Genomic DNA, 26,475 nt, shown 5'->3' on the forward strand with positions numbered 1-26,475 from the left:
TTTGATGGACGCGTTTCCGGCCTAGCATACTTCATACCAGCGACGTGTGAATAGGGGTGGTCCTCAACTGTCAAGAGGGGAAGGCCTTGCTCAGTCTATTTATTTTTTATTTTTTCGCACCCTCCCACACATTTAACGTCGCCATAATTGTGTTTTATTCGTATAGGTGGACGAGCGGTGTTCATTTTAAGCTTTTTGGTGTCGACTGAAACACCGGAACGCCCCCCTCCAGTCGTTTGTCGGTCGTAAAGTCCGAACATCCAGCTGATTGCTTTGAGTGCCGTTCAATTATTCTAGTTCAAACTGAGCCGTTTCCTTTGACTTAACGGAAGGCTTTTTGTGGCTGAAGCGAGTTTGCCGACGCGATATTTATTTACTTTTTACCCATTTGTGGACTTTCGGGGGAATTGGACAGCTATCGTTTTGTGTAATTTGAGCGTTGGAGGCTTTTTCTCATTGAACGACCAGGCCCCGGACTCATCCCCAGCCTCGCGTTTCCTTATCGGCTTTTTGTGTGTGCGTGTGTGTGTGGGTGCGTGTGGGTGCCTGTGTTTGTGTGTGTGTGTTGGAAGTCATGGGAGACACTAGTGAACGAAGCAAACCTCCGACTCTACCTCCCAGGTGTCCCTGCGGATTTTGGGGGTAAGTGTTAAACCTGACAGAAACCGGATTAAACCCGCTATCTTGAACTGAAAGGTAAATCCGGATGAAATGTGCTAAACGGGTTCAACTAGTCCAAACCCATTGTTGTTGTTCTGTTGTACAGGCCGAGGGTGGGGGGTTGGGAAGTTGGCTAATAAATAACCTCCTAGCTTGAAAACTAGCTTAATTTACCCCCTTTTTAGAGCTCTCACACTCTTTGTCGTCTCCTGTAGTGCCGGTTGTTATTTTCCGACCGTGCTTTACCGTTTTTAGGGCTATTTGTGAAGCCAGGAGATGACGTACCCGACATAGAAAATGATTTATTGCCAGCAGGTTCCTTTTAAACCTGCCCTGTTTTCGTCTACCACCTCAAAGGAAAGCTGGATTTAAATATTTAACACGCTACTTTTCTTAAACCTTAAGATTTAAATGTGTTGTTAAACTTATTTTGTCGTTTATTTTACGCCCCTCTTTACATTCGCTCTTGTCAAGAGGTGGATGTGTGTTGCATACCGGATGTGATTCACTGATCTCGCCTGTGTTACCCCATAGGAAAAATGACTAACCTTTTTAAATGTATTTAGCAGTAACCATAAGAAGTGACTGGTTATTTCTCATTAAACGCATGCAATTCATTCCACCACATGACGGAAATAAAGTATGATAAGATTACTGCAATCTCATCAGTGGGAACCATAAAGCCCCCCCTCCTTACATTACAGAAGTATTGATAATTTCTTGTTCCTGTCTTCACCTGCTTTGAGGCAAATATCAATACAGAACATAGTCTTATGACTTGACATTTGATAACCAGCCCCTCTTCCCCAGCTGCCTTCGTTTTCTGCTTTCCAGAAAGCAAACTGGAGGTGGCAGTAACCCACCTGTCAATGTCAGGTGACATGAATGGCAGCCTTGTGTGTTTATGGGCCCCAGCCTGCCTCAGCTCAGAATAACACCTGGTCTGGGGGGCGGGGGGTCTGCTGGCTCTCAGCACATGTCCCTGAAAGCCAAGGCTTCGTGAAAAGATTTCAAGGTTTTATTCAACGATTTGCAGGATTTTACATCTTACTAAAAAATATGGGGTGCAAACCTTCACCTTGTCAGTACTGATGACATTTACATTGTTTAAATTCTTTTTTTTTTTCTTTTGGTGTCCCTCAGCCCCAAAGTAAAAAAAAAAAAAAACAACAAAAAAAACCCAACAACAACAATCTAGGCAATGAAAAAATATCTGAATAATTAACTAGTGCGAGACTGACTTGGTTCCAGTCGGTTGCACAATATACTGCTTAAGCTACCACAGAGTCTGTAGCACAGCACTACATAAATGATATAAAACTAAATCAATAGACAAATGTAAGCTGACAAAGTAATAAAATGATTATGAAATGCGACTATTGATTTAAAAACAAACAAAAGCAACAATAATATAATAAAAAAGGCTAAAAATTTACATGTTAAATCCACAGAAGAAACAGATATTTAATAAAGTGGCTATTAAAACCAATAAGAGGACAGTAAAATGGTTTTTAAAAATTAAAGGTAATAAACAGGGGAGAAATAAAATTAAATGAGAGCTGAGAGCAACACTATTCCAGGAAACAACATTTTTGCATTTATTATAAGTCCATAAAACAAATATATAAAGAAGGTGAAATGATAATTAAGACCAGGAACTAAACTACCGAAATACAAATACTGGGCTTTGATGCAGGTTTGCCAATATTATTCATAATATGTCATTTAAGATGTCAGCTTATCAGGATTTAAAGGCATCGATTAATTTTGGGTCCAAACCTGCACTAACTTGAGCATAAAAGTCAAACCACAAGTGATTTCATTGATTACTTCTTTCAGATAAGGTGGCGCTATTCAGTGGAAATCACCTGTTAGCAAAGGTTGCCTCCATGAGCTTATAAAGTCCACTAGTAAGCTCAGTAAAACTTGCTAAGTAACTTCAGTTAATAATAAAAAAAAAAATCATTAATAATGACGTTACATTAGCTATTATTGGTTGTAATTGCAGACAAACCTATCTCACATGGAGTTTTGATGAAAATACCTTTGATTAGGTTATAAATAACTGCAACCAAGATATGTTACAGCTAAAGTGCAGCCTGGATCACATGTTATTTTAGGGTGACATTAGTTTTAATCATATCAAACATTGTTTTTAAGTTTCTTTAATTTGTGGATACTTCAGAGTAGCTAATGTACAGGTTGATCACTTCTTATGAGCAACAGGATTTAAGAGGATGAGGTAATCGATTTAAAAATACTTTGTCTTTGAGTGAAGCCTTGTTCTTGGATTCAAGATGAAGGAATAGTTATCAGTCTGTTTTTTCCTACTCTGTATGCTGCTATCAGATGAACAAGTTGCGTTTTGAGGACCTAAACAAAATATTTGACTTGGATGTGGCGCCTTTGTGCGGACATAATCAAGCTTTCCCATCTTGTCTCCACCTTGAAGCGTCACCTGGGAGCATAATGAAGTATATTTTGTCTGTAGAAGACTTGTTTTATCCTGTGTGGTTTATGTAGCTAAGAAAAAAGAAGCCATCTTATTTGGAAAATTTCAGACTTTTAGTGATTTAAGCATTATTAAAGACTAGATGAGAATATTAAAATTGTCTCAAACTTACAGTTTTGTTTTGGCTTGGTTTTTTTGCTTAGAGCGACTGAATTTGTCTGGTACTATCATTCACCTCTTTGCTTTCAGTATAAACAGTCTGTGCAGGCTTGTCCTTCTGTATTAGTCACCTAGCTCCTGTAGGAACAATGATATGAATACCCCACCAAGTTCCAGCTTGTGTACCATTGAGAGAACTCAGTGTGAACAGAAATGGCTGAGAACAAACACATTGTGGTGGTATGGACATTGGAGAGAAGCCCAGAAGGTGAGGGAAAGACACACCTGTGGCAAAGGTCTTACCAACTGCCAAGAAAAGATTCAAATGACTAGTTTTAAAACTGTTCATTGTCTTCTGAATGGACTTGCAATGAAAAAACCTTAAGGTCACATCTAGGTCATTTTAAACTCCATAAGAATGTTTTCTCTCTCTATTCAAATCCTGACTATTCATGGCAAAAGCTTGTAAAATCACTTTTGTGTTTTTGTTGAAAGTTCTTAGTTTGGCTGTTACTATGCAGCCATCAAAAAGATGAAAGACAAAGAACAAATGGGACTGGCTAGTTTGTAGGTAGAACAATAAAACCTGTGTAAGGTAAAAATCTGCAAGCATTACACTATCATGGACTCCAGTGCTGTCAGTCTCAGCCGTTCTTTGAGCTTAATGCAACAGCAAATGAAGGTTGAAGTTTAGGTTGACAATATATGCACAGTTTGCATATTCAAATGGGTTTCAAATGGGGGTTTTCAGTATTGTAACAGCAGGTGACCTATTGTTGAACTTGAACCAAATATTAGTGAATTTATATCCTAGTTTTTTTTTCCCTCTTTTTAGCTACAGAAAGATCAACAGAAATCTACTCGAGTACGTAAAACCAGATGGGCGTAATTTGCCTTTAAGATGAAATGTTTGTCTCTCTGCTTGCAACTTGCAGGAAACTAGTAATGCTGAAACAATCAAGGGAGTGACAGAAAATTCATCAGCAACAATAGCTTAACAGTGGGGAAGAATGTCCCCTCTTCCAGCCGTGTGCTCCTCTTGTGCAGCAACCGTCTGCTTATCAATTTTCTCTTATTTCTTTCAGTCTTACCTCAAATCCAAAGCCCAATTTCTGAAATCCTGAGATTAAACCTCGGAGGAGATTATGAAAGATGTTAGTTTTAATGCGCTGGATATGACATAATTTTTATTTGAGATGTTGAAAAATGGATAAAGTCCTGCTATTATCTGATCCTCCACTCGATTTCAAAGTGGCATTATTCTTCCACATTTATGTTCACATTTATGTCCTACTCTGCAGTAAATACAGGTATTAACCTGTTGGAGGAAAAGATGTTTATATATAGTTGACTCCCATTAAATTCACGTTTGGGAATTTGACATTGTTTCTTCTTTGATACATAAAGTTGAACCATAGATGGTTGAAATGTGTGGAAACAAACAGCAGGTCTGCGGAGGTTAAAAACTGACATTATCTCTCTTGTCTTTCCAGGTCCAGTAAAACAATGAACTTATGCTCCAAATGTTTTGCTGGTAAGTCACTTCTAAATGCACAGCATTTGTTTCATGTGGGGGGAGATAAACAACACGAGTGGAAGGAACTTCTTGTATTCTGGGTTTTCATTTGGATATCATTCAACAGCAAAGGAGGCACAGGACACAAATGGGTCCTGTTACACCTTGGGTGCCTGACATCTTTCAGCGGCCAAAAACATCCCTCAGTTTACTGAATGTTTACCAACTGCGTGACTTTTCTCCAAATGTAAAAGATTTAAAGTGCTGCTACTTTGCAATCAGAGGTCTTGCTTACATGCACGAAAGTAGGAACTCTACTTGGAGAATGAGCCAGACTTCTTTGTCTCTCTGTACAAGCCAGCTGGAAGCTGTACGAAAGAGACAGAACTGATAGCTATTCTGTTGCTTCTGATGTTCACTTTGATTGTTTTGTCTGTAAATGTGGCCACAGGACACACGTGGACTTTCACTCGAATGTTGTGATGTTTTGTCCAATGATGTCGTGGCTGGTTCAATATGTTCGTTGTCAGAAAAAAAATTCCTTTGCCCCCACAGCAGGTACTCAAAGCCAATCACAGTGTTGTTTCTGTGCTTCTCTGGGTTTCAGTTTGTAGTAATGGTTAAAACAATAAATGATTTAAAGTTGCATTGGTATATAAGGCCTGTTAACTGAAAAGGCTTGTTACCTGTGTCATTTTTAACATCAGTTGCCTCCAGAGTTTCACCTGTGCAGTTGTTGCTTGACTACAGAGTTAAGTCTGTACTGCAGAGATTCAAATCCCCATACCCGTGCACGGATGGATGCATTTCAGCACCCCTGGGTGCTCCTGGGTGTGTCTTTGTCTTTGAGAGTTACTTGGAGCTGCTTACTTCTCACATATAAATGGCTGAAACTATTGGATGTTCATTTTCTCTTGGCGTGCAGAGCCATTCTCAGTGACAGCCTGACACACTGCTAGCAGCAGCTTGAGGCTAGGTGTGCCAGCAGATTTCGGTTAGGAATGTCAATAACGCTAAGGAGTCATTCTCAGAAAACGAAAGAACCCATAAAGCGCCTCACTCCAAAATGATGTATTCGCCATTTGGAGGAAAACCGTGCAAGTTAGGAGATAATTGCTTCCATAAAGGATGATGAGATTCCATAAAATTTTCTTAATTTGCTGGGAAGATGGTAGCTGTTCTCTGAGGGCAGATTTGGGAAACAGACTTATCTTTGTCTGTTTCTCTGGTTACTGCATTCACTGTTTTGCTTGGAAGCTTTCTAAAACATAGAAAGTTTCATTTTTCTCCAGCGTGATAATTGCACAAGAGAAAAATGCCCAGTTAAAGTTTGAAAATGTCATTGTATGAATTAAGCTGTCCCAATGACTTCTCCAGTCTGGTTCAGGTGGATGAGGGTTGAAGGTGATCCGCAGCCCTGTCGGTGGTCATAGCAACCAGTGAGCATGGTAGACGGTGAGGACCTGAGGGCCCGGCTGTGTGTCTAGCATCACAGACAGCAGTAATGCTTAGAATAGACTCGATACACACGAGTATGGAGGCTGAGCAGAAGTGGGTTAGCCCACATGTGGAGGTGAAAGTAAAATCTAGGCTGGCCTCCCACACCTTCCCCTGCGGGGAGAGGGTGGTTGGGGTGGTGGAATAAAGACAAGAACCAGCTCAGTCGTGCAAGGTGATTTTTATCTTTGTCTCACTGAGTCACGTTTCACTTGGTAAAGTTAACTGATAGCCACATGGTAATGGAGTTTAGAGATGGTTTGTACTTTTATGCAGGCTGTTTTTTTTTTTGTTTTTTTTTGTTTGTTTTTTTAAGGTTAAAGTTCTATTTTATTTTTATACACACATGGTAGTCATGAAATGATCAGTCGCAGAGAGATGGAGATGGCACATGCTGCAACCAGTGATTATTTTGATTGTTGGTTAATCTGTGAATATGCAGATTAATCAACCATAAAACAAAACAATATGCAACAATGGTGGAAGCAGCTTATCAAAAATTACCATAGAAGGAAAATAGGTGCCATCTATGCCTCTATTTTCCTTCTATCTTAATTATTGGTGGCAATGCAGAATGCTTTGGAAGGTATTCAGTAAATTATTGCTGATAAAAGAAAGTTTAATATGTTTAGAGAAAAAAAAAAACGGTGGCAACTATTTGTCACAAATACAACGGGGCATGTTAAAAAGCCACAATATTTATTTGAGCGCTGTTTTTACAAGATGCCTTTTAATCAGTTCACTGGGCTTTGATTGTTTGAAGTAATCGTGTAATTGGCTTTTTGGGATGAAATAGTTTCCTAGAGTTTTGTCTGTTTGCTGGTAATTTAATCTAGATGTGTTTCCACCTACAGTGTAAATGATCTTTAAAGCAGCTGCCCGTCAGCGGTTATTGACTTTCCTCAAATGCACCGATAAGGAAAGAGTCAGATGATTGCTGAATTCAGTGGATGCTCCATTTTCAAGTCTCTGCTAAAAGTTATAGGCTTAATGGGAGGAGAGAGCCATAAACACTGAGGCGCTCTGGAACATGATGTTGGGGAAACTCTGCTCACAGTTATATTTACCAAACAGCCGATGCATTATAGTTTGACAGACAGGAAAAACTGGGATACCAAAGGAAATGGTCAGGCAGAAGATAATAACACATGAGAGCTCTGTCGGGGCGGAGGACTAACTCACTATTTCACCAAATGTTTTCTTTTTTGTCTTTAGAGTGACTTGATGGTTTTAAATATGTACCTCCCACATATCACTGTTAAATTGCCTGATAACTCTTATACACTAATTTCGATGTATTTTTCAGCTACATGAAACCTTTTACAGATGTTATAACGGGAGATCTGGGGTGCACAGTGCCTATACCACACTCCATAAGTCTAGAGTTGTCTGTTTGACTCCATGTCCTATCTCCTCTTATTTTATTTTTTTTCCTGTCCCTCCCACTATTTGTATTTTCCCTGTCCTCTTTTTTTTTTTTCCTTGCATTCCTGTCTACTCCCTCACTCGCTGTCCTTGACCACAGACGTCCAAAAGAAGCAGCCAGTTGAAGACTGCACCCCCAAGCCCATCCAAAGCACCGGGAGTAGCCAATCGCCAGTTTTCAGTAGCGAGATGAGCAGTAGCAGTAGCCAATCCCTATCATTGTTGCCGCCCTCAAGCTCCGAGCAGCTGTCGGCTGAAGAGCCCTTACCCGCGTTTTCCAGCATGAGGGAAGGTAAGCCTGGTCAGCCCATGATTTCACACTCACCCTGTTCTGTTTTTAAAAACTGACTTTCAGGAGAGCAAACTTTCCTAAAAATGTGGAAGCAAAAGGTTAATGGTCACAGTAGACCGAAACTTTTGCTCAATTTAACGGTTTAGTATTTCTCAAAGAATTGATGGATGCAGAACAAGCTGTTTGTGGCAGTGATGATGGAGTCTGGACTGACTGTTCTTTTTCTTTGTCAAGCACAGGAAGATGCAGAACATGGCTGACACAGGAGTGCAGCACTGAAACAAAGGAACATAATGAAATGTGAAGTACATTGCAGAGCTCATAAAATCCCTCATGTAGGAATTCTCTCAACTATCGTGGACCTCAAGACTACGTTAAAAGTCATTCTTTGTAGATGCAGCAGTATGATGTCTCTGTGGTTTGGAACAGTTTGTGCAGGCATAAATGCTGCTGTGCAGCCTTTTCAGTCTTTAAATAAGTACTGGATGAATCTCTCTGTGGGTTTTGCTTTTAAAACATAGAAAAGGCAGCAGTAGTAATTCTCTAGTACAAAGTGGCACATGGTACAAGGAAAACTTCGATCTCGAGTAGAAAACACAGTTCTCTGCAAAAGCCTCTGACTGTTCAGATCTGTATGACCAGATCCTATACTACATCAACCACAACATTAAAACCACCTGCCTTATGAATGTCACCTGTTCCCTTCTAGGGGTGACCTGTAGGGATTTCATGCATGTTTAATCTGATCAGGTCAACACTTTAGGCTCTTCATCGTGTTCTTTGTGCAGTTTTTGCTGTGTGTCAGAGCTCTTTTCCTTGCTGGGGTAGATTCTGCCGTCACAGAGTCTTAGAAGTGGGGAAGCTGCACGTACAAGGGTGGAAAGACTATTAATAAAGAACCAAGTTTTCCCCAGTAGGATGTTGCATTATAACAGAATGATCAGTGTATTCACATCATAGGTTAGTGGATTCAATGTTGTGGATGATTAGTGTGTGTTGGTCTATAGCAGATTGTCAACAATAATTACTTAATATAAGCTATTTTGTAAATTGCTACTTTTAAAATCTTTTTTTGGACGCTTTGGGACAGAAACGAGCGTACTCTGAATGCTGTCTGGGCTCCTGCTTAAATATAAGAAAGGGGTTCAGAGTAGAGTTGCTCTTCTGCATCAAAAACGGCTAATTGAGATGTTTTGGGTCTTTGATTAGGATGTCTCCTGGAGGTCTCCTAGGTAAATGGTTTCAGACATACCCAACCAGGAGCAGACTCTCAGGGCAGAGTCAGGACATGTTGAAGTGATTATATACCTCAGCTGTCTCAGGAACACCTCAGAGAGCTGGAGGCGGTGGCTTGGGACTACTGCTCCTATGACCCAGACTCGCATATGCAGTAGAGAATATAGATAAATGTTGTTTTTAACACATTTCTAAGCTGTAGAGTTATATTTGCTTTCATTTGGAGTCATGTTTCTTACCATGTGACAAACTTCAGAATAAGTTTTCCTCTTGGTCTCTAATCCAAGTCTCTCCAACAGCACATTAACCAAATTTTTACTCACCTTTTGCTTTACTGAGTTTGCTGGTAACTGTGTCTGTCTGCTGTTTGATGCTGAGGTGATGTACAGAATCGTGCCTAAACTCACTATTAAGAGCTCAAAATGCACTTTTTCATACATACGTCTTTGTTTTGTATCATTTGTAAAATATTGTTTTGGTTGCTTTAAAATCAAATTTAAAAATCCTTGAAATGTTCATTTCATTTGTTTTGACATTTAATGGCTTTTTTGAAAAGGTCAAGCTGGTTTGGATGAAGTGAATATATGGCCTGTTGAAAAATGTTAGAACATCTATAGAATAATGTAATGACTAATAGTTTAAGTATTGACATTTCAGCTTCAATTTCAAATGATGAAGTTGTTTTTATTTTAAGCATGGTACACAGTACAATCGGTACATGTGGCATTATTTTCTGGTAGGTTTTCTTTCCTCGGAGTGGATGTTAAAGGAAGGAGGTCAATCCACGTCGTGTCTCACTCGCCTTTTATTCCTCCACCTGTAGGTGTGTCGTCCACAGAAACAGCCCAAGGCACACTCTGCACGCCCACAAAACGTCCACGAGAATCAGGTACCGCCTCTTCCTCTTGCCTTCTAGCTCCGCACGACCTTTGACATGTTGAGCGCTAAATCTTTTTGTGTTTGTTTCCAGCCTCGGGCTCGGAGAATGAGGCCACACCAGAGAAACGACCACGGACAGAAGAGAAAGAAGGGAGCGGCGAAGAGGCCCGCGGGACGCCCAAGCAGAAGAACCGTCGGCGCTGCTATCGCTGCCAAACCAAACTAGAGCTGGTGCAGCAGGAACTGGGATCCTGTCGCTGTGGTCAGTATCATGATGTCTTTGAGACACGTGTCACTGTATAAGCAAAGATGGTCATCAAGCTTGAATGCTGTATTTTGGTTTGCTTCAGTCTTTTTTCTTTTTTTTCTTCTTTTTTTTCACAGCCTAGGTTCCCCAATGATATTTTTTTATTGCATAAATAAGCACTGTAAACTCAATAGGGGGGCTGGATAATGACTGGGTTTGGCTTATGGCATCTTTGTCAAATGTTTGCATATAAATAATCTGGGAAAACTATAACATCAGAATCACTCACATGTACAAATTACAGGTAATGCACATTCATCCTCTTAAAATTGTATAAAGAAAATGGCGCAGACCTGCTCTAGAAACGGGGAAGAGGGCTCTTTTCCTATGTTCTTGTTTAACAATAAGCTTGGCAAAGTAAAATTAAATAAAACATGTATTAGGGTCACTTCCTGCCTCACCAGCTTCTCTGTTTGCCTCCCAGGCTACGTTTTCTGCATGCTCCACCGTCTACCCGAGCAACACGACTGTCTGTTCGACCATCTGGGCCGCGGACGTGAGGAGGCCGTCCTCAAGATGGTGAAGCTGGACCGCAAGGTGGGCCGTTCATGCCAGCGCATCGGAGAGGAGTGCTCCTGATTGGCCACAGAGTGAGCGGCCATCCAATAAAAGAGCTTGCGAAGAGGAGGGTGGTGGTGGTGGTGTTGATGGAAGGAGGTCTAGGAGAATTGACAAATGGGGTAATGGGAGGGGGCGGGTGGGAGGGGGGAGAAGAGGAGGAGGGGGATGGGGCGTGGTTGTAACATCCTGCATCTGACCCAACGATTCTGGATCTGAGCTTAAGGCCACCCTGTTGAAGTCCTGGTTTCCTGCCTGGAGCGTCTGTTCGGACTCTGCTCGGGGCCAACAGGGGGCCGCCTGGTGGCTGTTCTCCAGAGCTACGTTCAGTATCGCATGTTCTCACACACACAGCCTTAACCCCACCCGTCTTCAGAGGAAGGACACCACAGAGACGGATCCAGTCAGTCGTATGTCATGCACAGTTCTTCTGTGCCTTGCCCCGGTTTCCTCCTCTTTACTCAGTCTCTTTTTTTTTTTTTTTTGTTGTTGTTGTTGTTGTCCTCTTTCTTTTCAGTACAGGAAGTGAACTGCTTTAATGCTCAGCTGAACTGATCCATTTGGATTTTTTTGAATTCTACAGAGTTATTTGTTTTATTTTGTTTTTTCCCCCATTACCTGGTCGCGGATGAGGGGTCTAGCACTATCCCACGACCACTCCTCAGGTCGTCATCAAGGGGTCGGGGTATCAAACCTGTAACCCCACCTTCCTCTTCTTCTTCTTTTTTTTTTTTTTTTTCTTTCTTTCTTCCACCCGTGTTTGGACCCATGCACGGCATCACTAACCAGTTGTGCTCATGCATGGTTCTAGCAACAGTGTATTTGTGCAGGTTTTGAGCGTGTCATTTGGTAATGTGATGAAGTCCAAGGATGCTGCCATGGTTCAGTCCTTTTTTTTTTTTTTTTTTTTTTTTTTTTTTTTTTTTTTTTTCCCCCCCTCCTGTGTGGCCATTACGGTGATTAGCTCTGTTTTTACTGCTTAACCACGGTGTCGTGGAGGACAATACAGCCGATCCCTGCCTCTGCTCACAGACTGTTGGCAAAAAGGAAAAATACAAATAAAAAGAAACAGACAAACACACTAAATGGACAAGAGACACTCAGATAAATCCTCTGTGTAGCAGTCCCTCTTCCTTTTCCCTCCCGTTTTTCAATTTACTGAGTGGTACTGTTGTTCTTGATACATAAAGGGGAAGACGACTGAATTTTTGTATTCAAATGAAGAGTTCTTCACCAAAATGCCATATGTTAATTTAGAAAAACAAATATCTGAACTATAACTGAGTCTCCATAGCTTCTCACTGAGTATTTATATTACTACCTTTTATTTTGCGATTTGTCTCTTTGTAGGTAGGATAAATTGGGGATTGTCTCTTTGGAATATAATTCTTCAAATATAATTTCTTTACTATTTTTTTTTTTTAATTTTTTTTTTTTTTATATACTGATTGCCATCCAGAACATCATTTCAGAGAGCGAGATGATTAAGTTTAAATCTGTGATAAATGTCCACCTAAAACATCAAATAAAACTTCTAAAGTAAAAAAGGGCAAATGTTGGATGGGTTTGAAAACTCTATTTGCCTTTTTGTCAAAGTAGCCAATTGTAAGACTTTAAGAACTGAATACACTGCTTGTGGCATTGTTTTCTTACCACAGATTCAAACTGACTCTGGTGTCTAATGAATGTTTTGGCTGCAGAAATATCATGCGAATTCTGAAATTGAGTGGTTTTCCCCTTTCCTCATACGTTTTTGTTTTTTGTCATCGTTTCCGATCCTGCTCCTAATCAGCCTACTCAGTCTGACTGCTTGGACTTTGTGCTGTGCATATTGTTCAGTTACATGTTTCTTCCTCCTTATCTAAAAGGATTGTTCTACCAAAATCAATGTTTAATTTGTGATGCTGCAGAAGTTGACGTTTTTCTTCTTCTTCTTCTTCTTCTTTTTTTTAAGCTTGAGGTGTGAGTGCAACAAAATAAAGACGTTGTGGTTGATTTAAAACAAATTCAGAATCTCCATTTAAAAAAAAAAAAAAAAAAAAAAAAAAAGTAATCTGCAGCTTTATCACACGTGCGATGATGTTACCATTTTGGTTTTCAATTTGGAGTAATAGCAGCGGGTCTCTTTGAACAGCAGGAACATTAGAAGGCGTTGTCTTTTGCAAAATAACTCCATAAAAGTTGATTTGGGTTGAAAGCCTTTAGAAAAACCACTTAACTATGCTAATCCTCACAAGTCACGGTTTGTTCTGTCCCTCATCACTCCCCACTCCTGCTGTCTTCTCCAGTGAGAACAGTGAAGGACGAAGGGTTTGTTGGCTGATTCTTATTTTATTTTTGAAAAAGTTTTTTTTTTTTTTTTTTTTTTTGAGTGCTAATGAGAAATGGAAAAATCAAATTATCTTTCTGTACCTTTTAAAGGAAAAATTTATTTAACCTTATATCAGTTTGAGTTACTTACACCCTAGCATAGAGTGACATATTTAGTTAAATGTATAAAAACGCAAGAACATAATTCTGTCCTATCTTCTCATTTTAATTTTATCGTGTTCCATTTTCTGCCGAGGAAAATAAACTGGATTAGAGGATGTGATGTGTGTCTTTTATTGTTGGATCACTATTTGTTGGTAATTATTTTCCTCCACATAAACCACCACTGACATCAGAATCCAAATTAAGAATCAATAATTCAGTTTTAACTTACCCTGTTTCGATTTTTAAAAAAATCTATATCTCACATTACCAGAATGGGAACCACAAAGAGGAAAGCCCCAACCACAAAATATACCTGCAGAGGGTTAGGCAAATCTTGAGTAGTCAGCTGAATGGGAAGTGCAAGATCCAGGTAATTAACACCTACACCCTGCTGGGATAATAAGCTGGCCAAAGGAGGAGATGGAAGCCACTGACATCAAGACGAGGAAGCTCCTGACCATGTGAGAAGGGTTTCACCCTGAGACTACTCCAAGCGAAATAAAGTGAGTGTCAGAACCACTGTCTAGGACGGGTGGGCAACTCCTAGCCTCGAGTCCCAGTGTCCTACAGGTTTTAGATGTGTCCTTGATCCAACATAGCAGATTCAAATGGCTAAATTACCTCCTCAAAATGTCCTACAGTTCTCCAGAGGCCTGGTAACAAACATATATGATTCAGGTGTGTTGACCCAGGGTGATATCTAAAACCTGCAGGACACCGGCCCTCAAGGCCTGGAGTTGCCCACCCCTGGTCTAGGATGAGGCAGAAAACATCCATGAGAACATCAGGAAGATGGCCACAACCGACTGAATACCTCAGGCAGCAGAAACCCGAGAAGGACGAAGACCAAGGAGAAGAACCATCATGGAAGGACAGGCCCCTGCATGCTCTGTTCCACCAGCAGACAGGGGAAGTGGCTGGACTGAAAGATGGCACAGAGGCACTAATCATGGAAGCACAGGAACAAAGAGGCTGGGGTCTATCACATTAGCTGCAGGTTGTGCAAAGATGTCACTGAGACAGTCCAGCACATAACAGCAGGGTGCTGGCAGGGCATACATGGAAAGGCCTGGAAGTCCCGTGGTCAAAAATGACCGAGCTAAGATCTTGTGAGATTTCAGATACATATGGGCAAACTGGTGATGGCCTAACAATCAGACATGGTAGTGGTGGACAAGCAGAGGAAGATGGCTGTAGTGATAGACTTATTTGTATGCTTCTGTGAATTCAAGATTTAGGATAAAGGAAGTTTGCGTCCTGTGTTAGTGATGGGGTGACAGGATGATTAGAACCACAGAGGGGAGGCCACAGTTTTGGTTTAATTGTAAAATGATAAATTAGCCATAAAAACACAACTTTATTTGGGCTGTTTTTGTGGAAATCATTTAACAAATGGCATTGACGAAATTTGCTTTTAAAGTTGTAATCAGAGTCACTTTTAAGTCTATCGAAGTTACAATGCAAAAAAAAGGTCATGGTTTAACCAAAGTTCATTATTGACGCTGACAGTGATTTATTTTAATATTATATATTGCAGTCCTTCTAGATGAGAACCATGTTGGATTGCATTAATATAGAGCCGGCAGATTGGGAAGAACATGAAAACTGAAACAGGAGAGAGTGTTTCTGCAGATTTATCCAGAGATTGAGACTCTCAGCACTTTGCTTGTAATAAGGTTCAATTATTTATGTAGAACTTGTAGCATCTTACTGACAAATGAAACCATTAGCTGAACTGGTTGAAATAGAGTTAATATAAATACATGTCCGTGTTGGGGATTTATGTAGTGCTTTGTTTGTTTATGAGCTGATATCTCGGTTTCCTCATGTCTCCAAAATTGCTTTGTCTTTGCCTTAGAAAATTTGGATAAATTGAATGCAGTGTACAGATGTTCATACATTCAAGTTGGTCAGCGCTGATCAAGTGCTGGATTTTGGTTTCATTGAAAACTGACTTTTGCAACACAGAGGAACTACACCACCGTTTTAAAAATAGAAACTGAGGTCAAAGACCATATGAATTCATCCTCATGCTGGATTCACACACAGACATACACAGATCGTTACCCAGCACAGACACTAGATGGTGCACCAAGACAGTAAAAATCTGTTTCTCCCTCAGGTTCATATCTCATAAGAAGGAACAGTTTTATTTTTGTGCCACATGTTTTATTAATTAAGATAGGATGGATCTAAGTGCTCAGTAGTGTTCCTGATAATTTATTGAACTGATATGTGGAATAACTGACAGTTTTATTCTTGTCAACTTGTCTGAAAACAGGAAAAATACAATCTTGCTTCCTCCCTCCTGATGTTCTTCCAGTCTCATCGCTCCTATTTCAGCTTTTTCCACTTGTTCTCATTTTCTTACTATATTTATTGAATATTTATCATTTATATTATTCAGTGATTTATTTAAAATGTACTTATTGTAAATTCCTGTGTTAAAAAAGTTACAGTTTTTAACTTTTTTGACTTAAATTCAAAACCTGTATGTAATCATTTGTGTCATCTATGACATTTAAGAAATATTAGCTGAAGTTGAACTAGGGCCAGGCCCTACTTTTGTGTAATATCAATTTCTACCAAAAGAGGGTGCGGTGAGTCAGTAGAGCATTCGGAGCCAAACCCAGTACCTTCACTGTCCCACATCCATTCCAGGTCAAATAAACAATTTTCTTGCTTCTTGTGACAGCAATGGGCAGCTACTACAGAAAGTATAAATAAGTGAAGCCACCATGGAAGTGATCCAAACCTGCATTCTTTCTAATAACCAGCAGAGGGAGATGCCACTGGTTCCAGAAGGACTCCCAGCTGTATACAAGTCTAAAATGTCTCTTGTCTGCTTTGCTCACTGTAGTAAACACTTTCATAATGAATGTACTGGCTCAATCACCAGTTTCAGGTCAAAATGAATAAAACATAAAGTTCAGTCTATGAATTATGGTCATCATTAGAGTCAGAATGGATGATTATTCAGGGTGTGTGGTGTTCTCAGTTTCACAGACCATCTCTCTTGTTTCAAAACACCAAGTCTCCTGCTGTGAAAATACTGAATTCAAGGCTTCATAACAAGACATCACTAAACATTAGATAAAGGTCAAAGTGACAAATTCTAGCTTTGTATTGTCTATGGAAACTACACTAAGGGCTTTTCTCATTTCATAACTGAAACGTCCTCCTGTCAGTGACCCTCATCTCTTTTGTCCTCCATCCTCCTGTCTGTGATTTGGAAACCAATTTCACCTCTTCATGTTTGAAGGATATCAAAAATAATGGCAAGCTTCCTCTGTCCCAGATGACAGAGGAGGCTTGCTAGAGGCGTTACCATCAAGGATGGACAGACCTTGGTGGGAGAAGGGCTCTTTAAAGAACTTGGCTTTTTTTTACTCATAGTTTGTTTCATTTATTTAAGTTCATCAAACTTTCTGCCCTCCACTGTTTCAGGGTGCTATTAAAAATAGGGATGACGTCTCACCACATTACACCATGTAGTGAATTTAATTAAAAGTGGCCATAAATTCTGAGATCATAAAACACAGCACATTCATAAACAATGCGTGATGCTGTGTTGTTGAACATCATATATAATTGGCATTGGTCAGAGGGAAGGATTCTCATTTTGATGAATGCATCAGTCCTCATGCCACTTCCTCAGCTCCTTGTTGCCAGTTTGGGAAATTTTAGTGTAGTGGTTTACACATTTACCTAACAAGCAAAAAAATAAGTCCCTGCAGTTTTTGAATCATTGCGAGAATAACAATTGTCACCGCAGTATAAGGAGAAATAATCAGTAATGGAATAGATTTGGTGGAATGTACAACGAAGTAGAAAAACTTCAGGGACAAATTTATATACACCCGATAAAATCTGACCACGTCAAAGAGCAAGGATACAGGATGGATCCAGGATGGAAAAAAGTCCCAACATTTTATTTTCCTATCAGCTGGTACCACATATAAAACACCGGGGCACGACCACACAGAAATGACCATATAATGCACAAGTATAAATTCCAGCAACGATGTCGGCCACTTACATAAGTTACATGTCAGGCTCTAAAAAGATTAACTGCAGAAGTCTAAATCAGGCATTTGGGATTAGCTGAAAGCAGCTTTATAAACGTGGTAAAACTCTGCCCCCTGATGGTGAAGGTTTTAATTACATTTTGTCAAGGTTAATTACAAAAAGCACCTTTAAGCAGTACTTCATATTAGTTTCTTATTCTTCACACTTTTCAGAAACTGCAACTAACTTATTTTAATTTATGATAATCTGCTAGTTTTCCACATTATCAATAAACTCAAACTTGGATAACTTGGCTGAGCAGAACCTGCAAAATCCAAAAGTATGCAACAGATAAACAATAATCTATCAGAGCAAGGAAACAAGCAAATGCATGCCTACACCTTTCCCCAGTCAATGCCTGTCGTGCTGACCTAACTGATCATTCTCCCTTTGTTTTCTCTCAGTTTCCTCCTCTCTTCTTCCTCCTCCTCATTATTTTGGGCTCCTCTTTAGTGAAGTAGTTGCGGGTGTCGCCAGGTGGAGCTCCATGCTCTCCCAGTCAAACCTTCAGGAGGGTCCAGGACTCCCTCAGCGAAACACACACACACACACGCGTATACAATAACATGCTTGCGCACACCAGCGCACGCGCTTACGGCTGTCAGGCGTGTCAGAGAAGCGCTCGCGCTTCTGTGAGTTGAAGGAGCGAGAGTGAGGGCGAGCGTGTAGTCGGTGCTTTACAGTGAGCGGGACCAGGCACGCTGCTGCCGTGTCAGTGAGTGGAGGCTCGCCCCGAGTCCGCTTCTTTCACTTCTTTTCTCGCTTCTGTGAAATGGACTTCTGACAGCAGCCGGGCTGCGGGCGCCGCCGGTTCCTCCTGACCGGAAAATGAAGCGACTCTGTCGGAGGCTGGCGGTGGCCGTGGCGGTGCTGGTGTGGCTGGGAGCGCTGGTTTACCTGCTGGTGTTGAGCCGGAGGAGGTTGCCGGAGCTCAGTCCAGGAGCGGGAGCAGGGGGAGGAGGAGTAGCAGGAGAGACAACCTACAACCAGGTGAAGTAAAAATATGACCTGCTGTGTACGCGTGGTTGACATAAGCGGGACGTCTGCGGAGTTCGGGGCAGTCTCACTAGTTTTAGCGGCTTCATGAACCCAAATCCCGAGTGAAGGAGTTTCTGATGGAAACGGAAAAAAGTTTTAAAGAATTACTCCAATATGAGAAAGTCCTTTTTGACGTTAATCTTAAGTAAAGCAACCAAATTTCAGAAAAAAATGTAGTGAAATTTAATGATGGGAAAAAAGTGTTTACTCTTTGTAATTACCTCAGGTGGACCTAAACATCACTAATGAGCTCTTTCAATCGTTGCACTTTCCCCCTTATATATTTTTAAGGTGAATTCTTGACCTGTAAAATACTTTGGACATGCAGTAGAATAAGAAAAAGACTAAAACATATAAAAGGCGAGATGAGAGCAAATGCCACCAAAGATCCCAACTTTCTTCTGATAGCTTTTCTTGACTTGACTCCTAGAGGAAACTAAATAATGTCTGCTGTGTTGCAAGTTAAAAACTTTTATTTTTCAGTAGATTTATTATCAGTGAAAAATCAATTTTCTAATCCTACAGTATTCCTATCCAGAGCAACTCAGTAAATTGTGAGGTAATACTCAGTTTGTTATTTTTAATTTCATTTCTTTTTTGTAATGCAATGTTGCACGCTCAGTATCCACTATCAGAGCTCTTATCACTGTTTAATTCCATTATCAGATTGCAGTGGTTCCTTTGAAGATAATTGGGTTCATTTTCGACCCAGCTTGATGCCCATGCCCTGCGTTCACTGTAGGACGTCTGTTGTGCAAAAGACCCGCAACATGTTCACTGTGGCTGGGGGTATTAACGTATTGATCCTGTCTCTCTTACCTTGTTAAACTGAGCTGCCAGCGCACACATGCGCACCATGTAGGAATCGTGTAACAGCCCAACTGAATGTCCATAAGAATATGGTGAGATTGTCATACGTGGTATAAACCCAAATAATTAGCAGGGATGTTGTATGAATTTATCAAGAAAAGATTATCTATGCTTCTGATATATTGTAGCTGACCTTTTGTAAAGAGTGTATGAAATGTTTTCAGAGTATCGTTGTGTTCTGCTGCCTCTTAGGTTAATCATAAAATGTGTTCTGGGTCAGGAATTTGTTTTGTTGTGAGGCACAACAGGTAAAATTCATCCGCTTCAATATACTTTACCTGAATAAATCTAATGAATAAGGATCCAAGTTGCAAGATTTTTAAATGGAAGTACCACTCCAGCGTGTATGTGCAGGGCATTTCTGTGTGAGGACTGCTACATATTCAGCATCTCCACCACACGCTGGGACTCAGCAGTCTGTGTCAAAGGAACATGTGTTTATAGAAACTGCAAAAAATACAAAAGATAAATTCTGCATATGAAGTAGGAAAGATCTCTCATAAGCTGTTGTGTTCCTTGTGTTTTTCTGAAATTAATATTTATGTACTCGAATCACATTATTTGTTCTTCATCACCAGCGCACAGACCTCTGACCTCCCCGAGGCCCTTGTTAATATTTGCTTGTTGCTAAAGTGCACACTAAGCACTGAATGAAGGCTTTCAGGAAGGTCTGAGTACACAGCAGAAACCCACGTTGCAGTGAGACCACCTGCAGTGTGCGTTTATTTTTGTGAGTATATGTGTGATCTGTTACAGTGCAGTGAATTTAGAGCTAGTGTAAAAGCTGCTTCACAAGAATCCCATTCTTCACATCATGCTATATGCAGAATAGACTTACACCTGACTTATACTTCTGCGTCAGCTCTACGTCGTAACTTATGCAATAACCGGAACCCTATTTTAACCCTACGCTGCAACCTTCTACCTGGTGTGCACCTGCCGAGAAATGCAACTGCACTTCATAACACAATAATTTGAATGCTGTGGAAAGTTGTTGTGTAGGAATAAAAGGATTTCCAGTTACTATGAAAGTCAGGACGTAGGATAAATAAAGCTTTAGGCTTCTCTGAAACCTGCAACCAGCTTTTCAATGGAGGCCTACAGCAGCAGGTATTGAACCGAAGTGAGCTTAGCCTGCAAGCAGGTCTGAATATTGAGTCGTGATGCTGGGCTCAAATGCAGACTTTGCGATTTAGACGTAGTGAGAGAAAAGTTTTATTCCTATTCACCAGAAGATGACTTTCTTCTGAATCAGAGGACCTATAATGGTCCAAGCCCATAATTTTATTTGACTGTACTGTAGTGGCTCTGATTGATTCTAAATTAGAAATAAACCTTATTTGTCCTGTACTGGGCCCTCAGCTCATCCTCTGTCTGAAAAAGAGCTGTTTTAACTCAATCTTTCTCCCTTTAATCCAACTTTATTATGATTGGGTGCCCTTCTTAAACAGGAGGTTAGAACAGCAGGTGCGTGTGCTCGACTGCGTGCACGTATTGAGTATTATAGAATGGCATGCTTTCTCTGCGTGGGCAGAAAGGTTCGCAGACTGAATCAAAAGCAGGAAGATAAATCAGCATTCGTGACAGTCTTACTCACCTTGTCACTCTACCGTGACTTTAGATTTCTACATTTGTTTGATAGAATACTAAAAAGATCAGGAAAACAAAACCACAGTGCTAACAAAGGGTGTGCACTGAAGTCAAAGTATAAAATCTGGAGCAAAGTCTGTATATTGCACTCCTTGGGGCTTAAAAAGTTGGAGTGGCTCATCAGATGATCTGGGAAACTCAGCTCTTATAAAATACTAGAGATGCGTTCAAATGTCCATTTGATATATAGCGCACTACATATATAGAGTCAGCAGTTTTATAGCACTGATTGAAATCTCAGCTGTAAATTTCATCCTCTATGTTATGTGCTACAAAAATCGCCACATGAGACAGCAAGAAGTGGTGTACAAGCGCTTTATTGTATATCCATCGAAGGAGACCGCCGCCTCGCTATCTGTTAAAGAAATGTGATGTGGTGTGCTAATGTGATTTTCTTACCTGTTGAGAGGGGAGCATAATACTCCTCGGATGTCTCAGCGGTGCGGTGGCTCGTTTCCTCCTCTGCCTTAGCAGTAGGATTAAAAAAATGAAATTATGCGAGACACCTACAAGAAATATATTTGAGACTTTTCAGTCTAAACTGTAAACATGTTGGAGACGTGTTATTAAGTAGCATGCTTATGAAACCTTTGCACACAAGCAATAAGGGTGAAGCTGCTGCTGTTCAAAAACAAACTGTTATTACGTTGCATTTGGCTGTGCTTCGAAGGGGTTTAAAATGCATATACTGGAGATACAGTTGCAGCAGCCCTTTCTATCTTTTGCTCTTGTAGGTGGATTCGGTTCAACTGAAGTATGCTGTAAATAAAGTTTGCACAGATGGCATGTGGATTAGACTTTTTTATTTTAAGAATACGGAGTCGTACGTCAGTCACAATGTGTGTGTATACCCAAAAACTGTGTTAGATTGCACCATATAGAGGATGAGAGTGTAAGCCGACTGCTGTCAGATTTGAAAGACAAACTGTCTCACCCTGTGAGATGATGGATGGACTATCTAGGGACACCTGGGGAACAGCTGGGCAGATGGGTGATGATGGTCAGGTGATGTGCCCAAGCATGAGCCTCTGCATTGACCTTCAGAGTTGGAGTGACTGAAGTGGCAAATCACGTGTTTGTGCACAACTAGATCATGAAGAAGGACGGGCTGGCAGAGATGAGTTAAGCTAACTCAGTGATGATCAAAGTGATTATGCTGAAGAAGAGAAACCCTTAAGCAGCTGACTTCCAAAGCGATTGTAATTTTTGACAATAATTTATGTGGAACGTCATTAAAAAGACTCATTAACAATAATGTAAAGTCGGGAACAAAATGAATCGCACTGTCTTAATTTTGAGGCGTGCCTTAATTTTGTGTGAATAGGGAGGTGTTTTCAAACTGCTGATAATTCATGCAATGAAGCTTAATCTGCTGTTGCTCTCATTGTAAGTTGACCTGGATAAGATTCTCAGCTAAATGCCTCAAATATGAAATCTGAAATGTAATTAAACTACTTCAGTTGGAGGGATAGAAACAGCTGCAACCACTTTAGCCTATCAAAAGAAGAGGGGGAAAAAAGAGTGTCTTGTCTTGTCTTGTGTGGACTTGTTCGGTAAGCTGTGAGCCTACAAGCTAATGAGAGAATCGCTGTTCATTCAGCAGAACAGTGTGTGTGTGTGTGTGTGTGTGTGTAAAAATGAATGTATCATTTTCAAGTCAGGACACACATGCTGAAATGCACCTCGGCTAATACCCAGCCAGATACAGACTTGCCAACTTAATCCTACAGTTTTTCACACCCAGTGTAAATCTGTAGGTACAGATTTGCCTGGTATCATCATTACCATGCACACAGTCTGCTTGTATCATAAGAAAAGAAGAATATATTTGGCTCTTTCTAGTGCCGTGGTGTATTATCCAAATGCAAGTTTAAACAGGAGCGCTAGGGAAGTGATACAGTCTTAATTAGAGAGAAAAACATTTGGAATCAAACCAAATGTATCTATAAAAAAAACAGGAAACTTGTCTGAGGAATTTTGCTCAACAGAAACTTCTTAGTTTGGTATTCCTAATTCAGTGTACAATTCTTTTGTGCAATATTTGATTATACACTCTGCTAGCTGTCCCATTAAGCTTAAAATATGCTTTCTGTGTGTGCATGCAAAATGATCTTGTCTATCCACATCTACATCCCTGAGTTCATGCAAGCTGTCAATGTGCATGTGAAATTTGACTGTGCAGACTGTGTGCATGTGCGTACTGAGAAATGAGTGTGTGCACGTTTGCTGTCACATTAGAATAAAAATAAGAGTCACCTCCTCACAACTGGGAACAGTTGGTGAGTACTCAGTGATTACACTGAATATTTTTTCACATTTAGTGACTGAATGTAAGTAGTTGCAGCGATATGTTGGTTGCACAGACGGTGAGAATACAATTACTTATAAACCTCTTGGTGACCAATTTTGTTTGCAACATAATTGCACAGGTAATACAATGGAAGGCAACTTGGCTTCAGATATTCACGGTCCAACTAGAACTGCCTGCAATCATTCTCAGACAAACTGGCAAAGGTTTGCAAATAACTGCTGATTCATTAATACAGGTTTCCAACATGTTCCAATCAATCTCACTTAGTCTTTGCTGAAAAGTACAACAATTTCCAATCTCTGAGCTCTGGCTAGACTCTAAATGTAAGTAGTTATTGTGAATTTCTGGGTTTGGCAACAGATTTGTCATTACTGATATATTAGAAATAATTGTTGTATCGCAACAAAGAGAGGGCATTTAATTGAGACTGATGGCAAACTGACTCCACCTCATTGCAGACAGTAACTGTCTGCAAGTCGTCACAGACCTGGAGCCCAACTTCAAAGCAAACATTTCAAACGCAGTGAGATTTATTTACACATGATCGCAGTAATTTTGGTTGTGGCGTGGTCTCCAATCACTGTTTCTCTCTTTTTGTGACTGTAGCTTTATGTTTGACTTATTGCCATCTAAGTCTTTGCACATTATGTGTTTTTTTTCTTGTTTTTTTTTCTTTGTTATTGACCGAATGCTCAGTTAATATAATAATTTTCCTTTCTTCTTGTTCTTTTTTACACTCTTTTGAATTAGTCTAAATTTGCTTGTAGCTGTTTCAATGTTGGCAAACAGTGCTTGTTTTTGTGTGAATGAATGCAGTCTCGAGGCGTGTGTTTGGCTTTCAGAACTATAAACTCCACCCTGATCGTTTCTGGTTTATCACGAATTCCACTGCAGAAGCAGGAATGTTTGTGGGGCAGGAATTACCACACAAAAAAACAAGGTTCATAATGTAGAAATGCAAGCTAATCTCACAAATTCTTGAAAGGCCATAGGAGATGGACAGAACGTCACACTTCTGGAACTTTATCCTTTCTGTTTATGAAAAAAATCTTAACCCTAGTTGCACTTTGGAAAGTGAACAAGTAAGATTTCTACACAAAACCCACGTTGCAGTGGTTCCTGTGGTAATGAAACCTGCATGCAAACACGTACTGCTTACATAGGGTTGTATCCTCATTATTGACCTAATTACACTGTAAGTATATTATTAACACGATTGATCACAGGTGTGCCTTTGCAGAGGTGTATAAATGGTAGGCAGGTAACATTTACACACAATCAGCAGGTAGCCATTTTTTACTCAGAAGGAACCTTTAAGCTACTTGTCTGTAGCTGCTAAAAAACATATTCATTTTTTAGTACATGCCAAGCATTTGTGTGTGAGTGTATGCCAGGACAGAGGATGTGTCTTTTGTTAGCAATGCTCGTGCTGCTGAGTACTATTCAAATGCTAATGCAGAATTCCCACTCCTCACAGGATTAGCCTGCACTCCTGTTTACCTAGCGTGACTACTTCCTGTACAAGGAAGGATACTCCTGTACTCTGTGCACACACAGAGAAATGCTTATATGCAGAATCACACCCTCATCTACATGCACGCACAAGAAAACTGGTATTTCTTGCGCACAGACGGGATCCCACACATGGACACACACATACACACTGAGAGAGCTTTTGGAGAGCCTTTGAAGCAGCATGGTTGGAGTGTGCCTGTGTCCTCGGGCAGGTTGGCAGGGGGTCTTTATGGAGTTTCTGCCTTCAGAAATCCAAACATGAGAGGAAACAATCTGTTGGTTCTTTGAATACTGAAGGACACTGCCTCACTGTGTGCCTCTCTCTTTCTCTCTCTCTGGTGGAGGAATGTCAAGCGTCCCAGGGCAAGATGTTGATCAGATCTGGACCAGACAGAAATTATTTCTGTGTGTAGTACATTATTCATTGAATTCATTATTTCACAGAGGATTCTCTCTTTAAATGATGAACACAATGACACTGAAACCTTCTGTCTGACAGATACTTAGCGCTGGTGCTTCCTGACACTTTACAAATGCGCCAAACTGCACTGTTAGTTTGCTCTGTTTAACCTGTGCTCTCTTCAACTACCACACCTCAGAAACTTTAGAGCCTATGTAAACTATAGTTAATGATTTGTTTAAAAAATTATACATGTTAGCAAATGATTGAAGAAAAGGTTTTATTAAATTGTTGAGGTGGCCATTGAACAGTTTTTGCCAGCTTTGCCCTAATTGTGCAAATTTGTCTGATCTCTGATGGCAGAAGTTCCATATAGCTTAGTCTGTTTTTACATGATTGATTGACATTATGTTGATCAAGTGACGAAAAGATGGTGTGATTGTCTGAAGCGTTAGACTGATTATAAGCTAAGAGTCACCATGTGCACCCACCTTAGTAGTGACCAATTTTTAAGGATAATCTGCCATTACTTGTGAACAGGGGCCAAACCAACTACGTCCTTCCACTCCTGTCCTGCCAACATCTGGTTGGTCTCATCTGGTCTAATGTGTGTTGTTATTCATCTTCAGTTGCTCCATTCATGGATCATTAGAGCAGCTTATTCACGTCCATCTCACCCTATCCCCAGGATACTGTTTTCTCACATTAACCCTTTGCATTTCTTCTCTCACTACATTCACAAATCTCATTTGTCATCTTCCTCTTTTCATCTTGGCTGGCAGCTCCAACTTCAACATCATTTGTCCATTATCTCCACATCCCTCCTCTGCACATATCCAAACCAATTCAGTCGTGACTATCTAACTTTGTCTCCAAACTGCTCAACCTGACCTGTCCCTCTGATCCGCTTATTTCTAATCTTACCATCTTGTAAACCCTCCCTTTCACTCCTACCTCTATCCTTCTCTCACAAATCACTCCCAATACTTGTCTCCACCCACTCCACCCTCCCTGGACTCTCCTTCACCTCTCCAGTGCTTGCCTGTTCCTTATTAAAACTTCACCTGCACTACCTCCACTCCTTGCGTCTTACAGCTGCCTCCTTTTTTGCACACGTGTATTCTGTGTGGCTTCTATTGACTTTTGCTGCTCTTCTCTCCAGAGCAT

General features: G+C 40.4%; 2 protein-coding genes across 2 annotated transcripts in view; both read left to right on the forward strand.

Annotated features, from left to right (window-relative positions):
* Positions 1-77: 77 nt before the first annotated feature.
* On the forward strand, positions 78-13,571 carry zfand3 (zinc finger, AN1-type domain 3). The gene is made up of 6 exons (XM_031751616.2): positions 78-642; positions 4,765-4,805; positions 7,810-8,001; positions 10,061-10,126; positions 10,208-10,378; positions 10,848-13,571. Exons 1-6 carry the CDS (start codon positions 575-577, stop codon positions 11,000-11,002), a joined length of 693 nt encoding a protein of 230 aa, XP_031607476.1. The 5' UTR covers positions 78-574; the 3' UTR covers positions 11,003-13,571.
* A 3,814-nt stretch (positions 13,572-17,385) lies between these two features.
* Positions 17,386-26,475, forward strand: part of galnt14 (UDP-N-acetyl-alpha-D-galactosamine:polypeptide N-acetylgalactosaminyltransferase 14 (GalNAc-T14)) — a 207,039-nt gene continuing 197,949 nt past the window's right edge. Inside the window, exon 1 of the mRNA XM_031751624.2 lies at positions 17,386-18,514. Coding sequence (XP_031607484.1) covers positions 18,353-18,514 — 162 coding nt within the window. The 5' untranslated portion in view covers positions 17,386-18,352. The remainder of the gene's footprint in view (positions 18,515-26,475) is intronic.

Source organism: Oreochromis aureus, linkage group 15 (genome assembly GCF_013358895.1).
Source record: "Oreochromis aureus strain Israel breed Guangdong linkage group 15, ZZ_aureus, whole genome shotgun sequence".
NCBI lineage: Eukaryota > Metazoa > Chordata > Actinopteri > Cichliformes > Cichlidae > Oreochromis > Oreochromis aureus.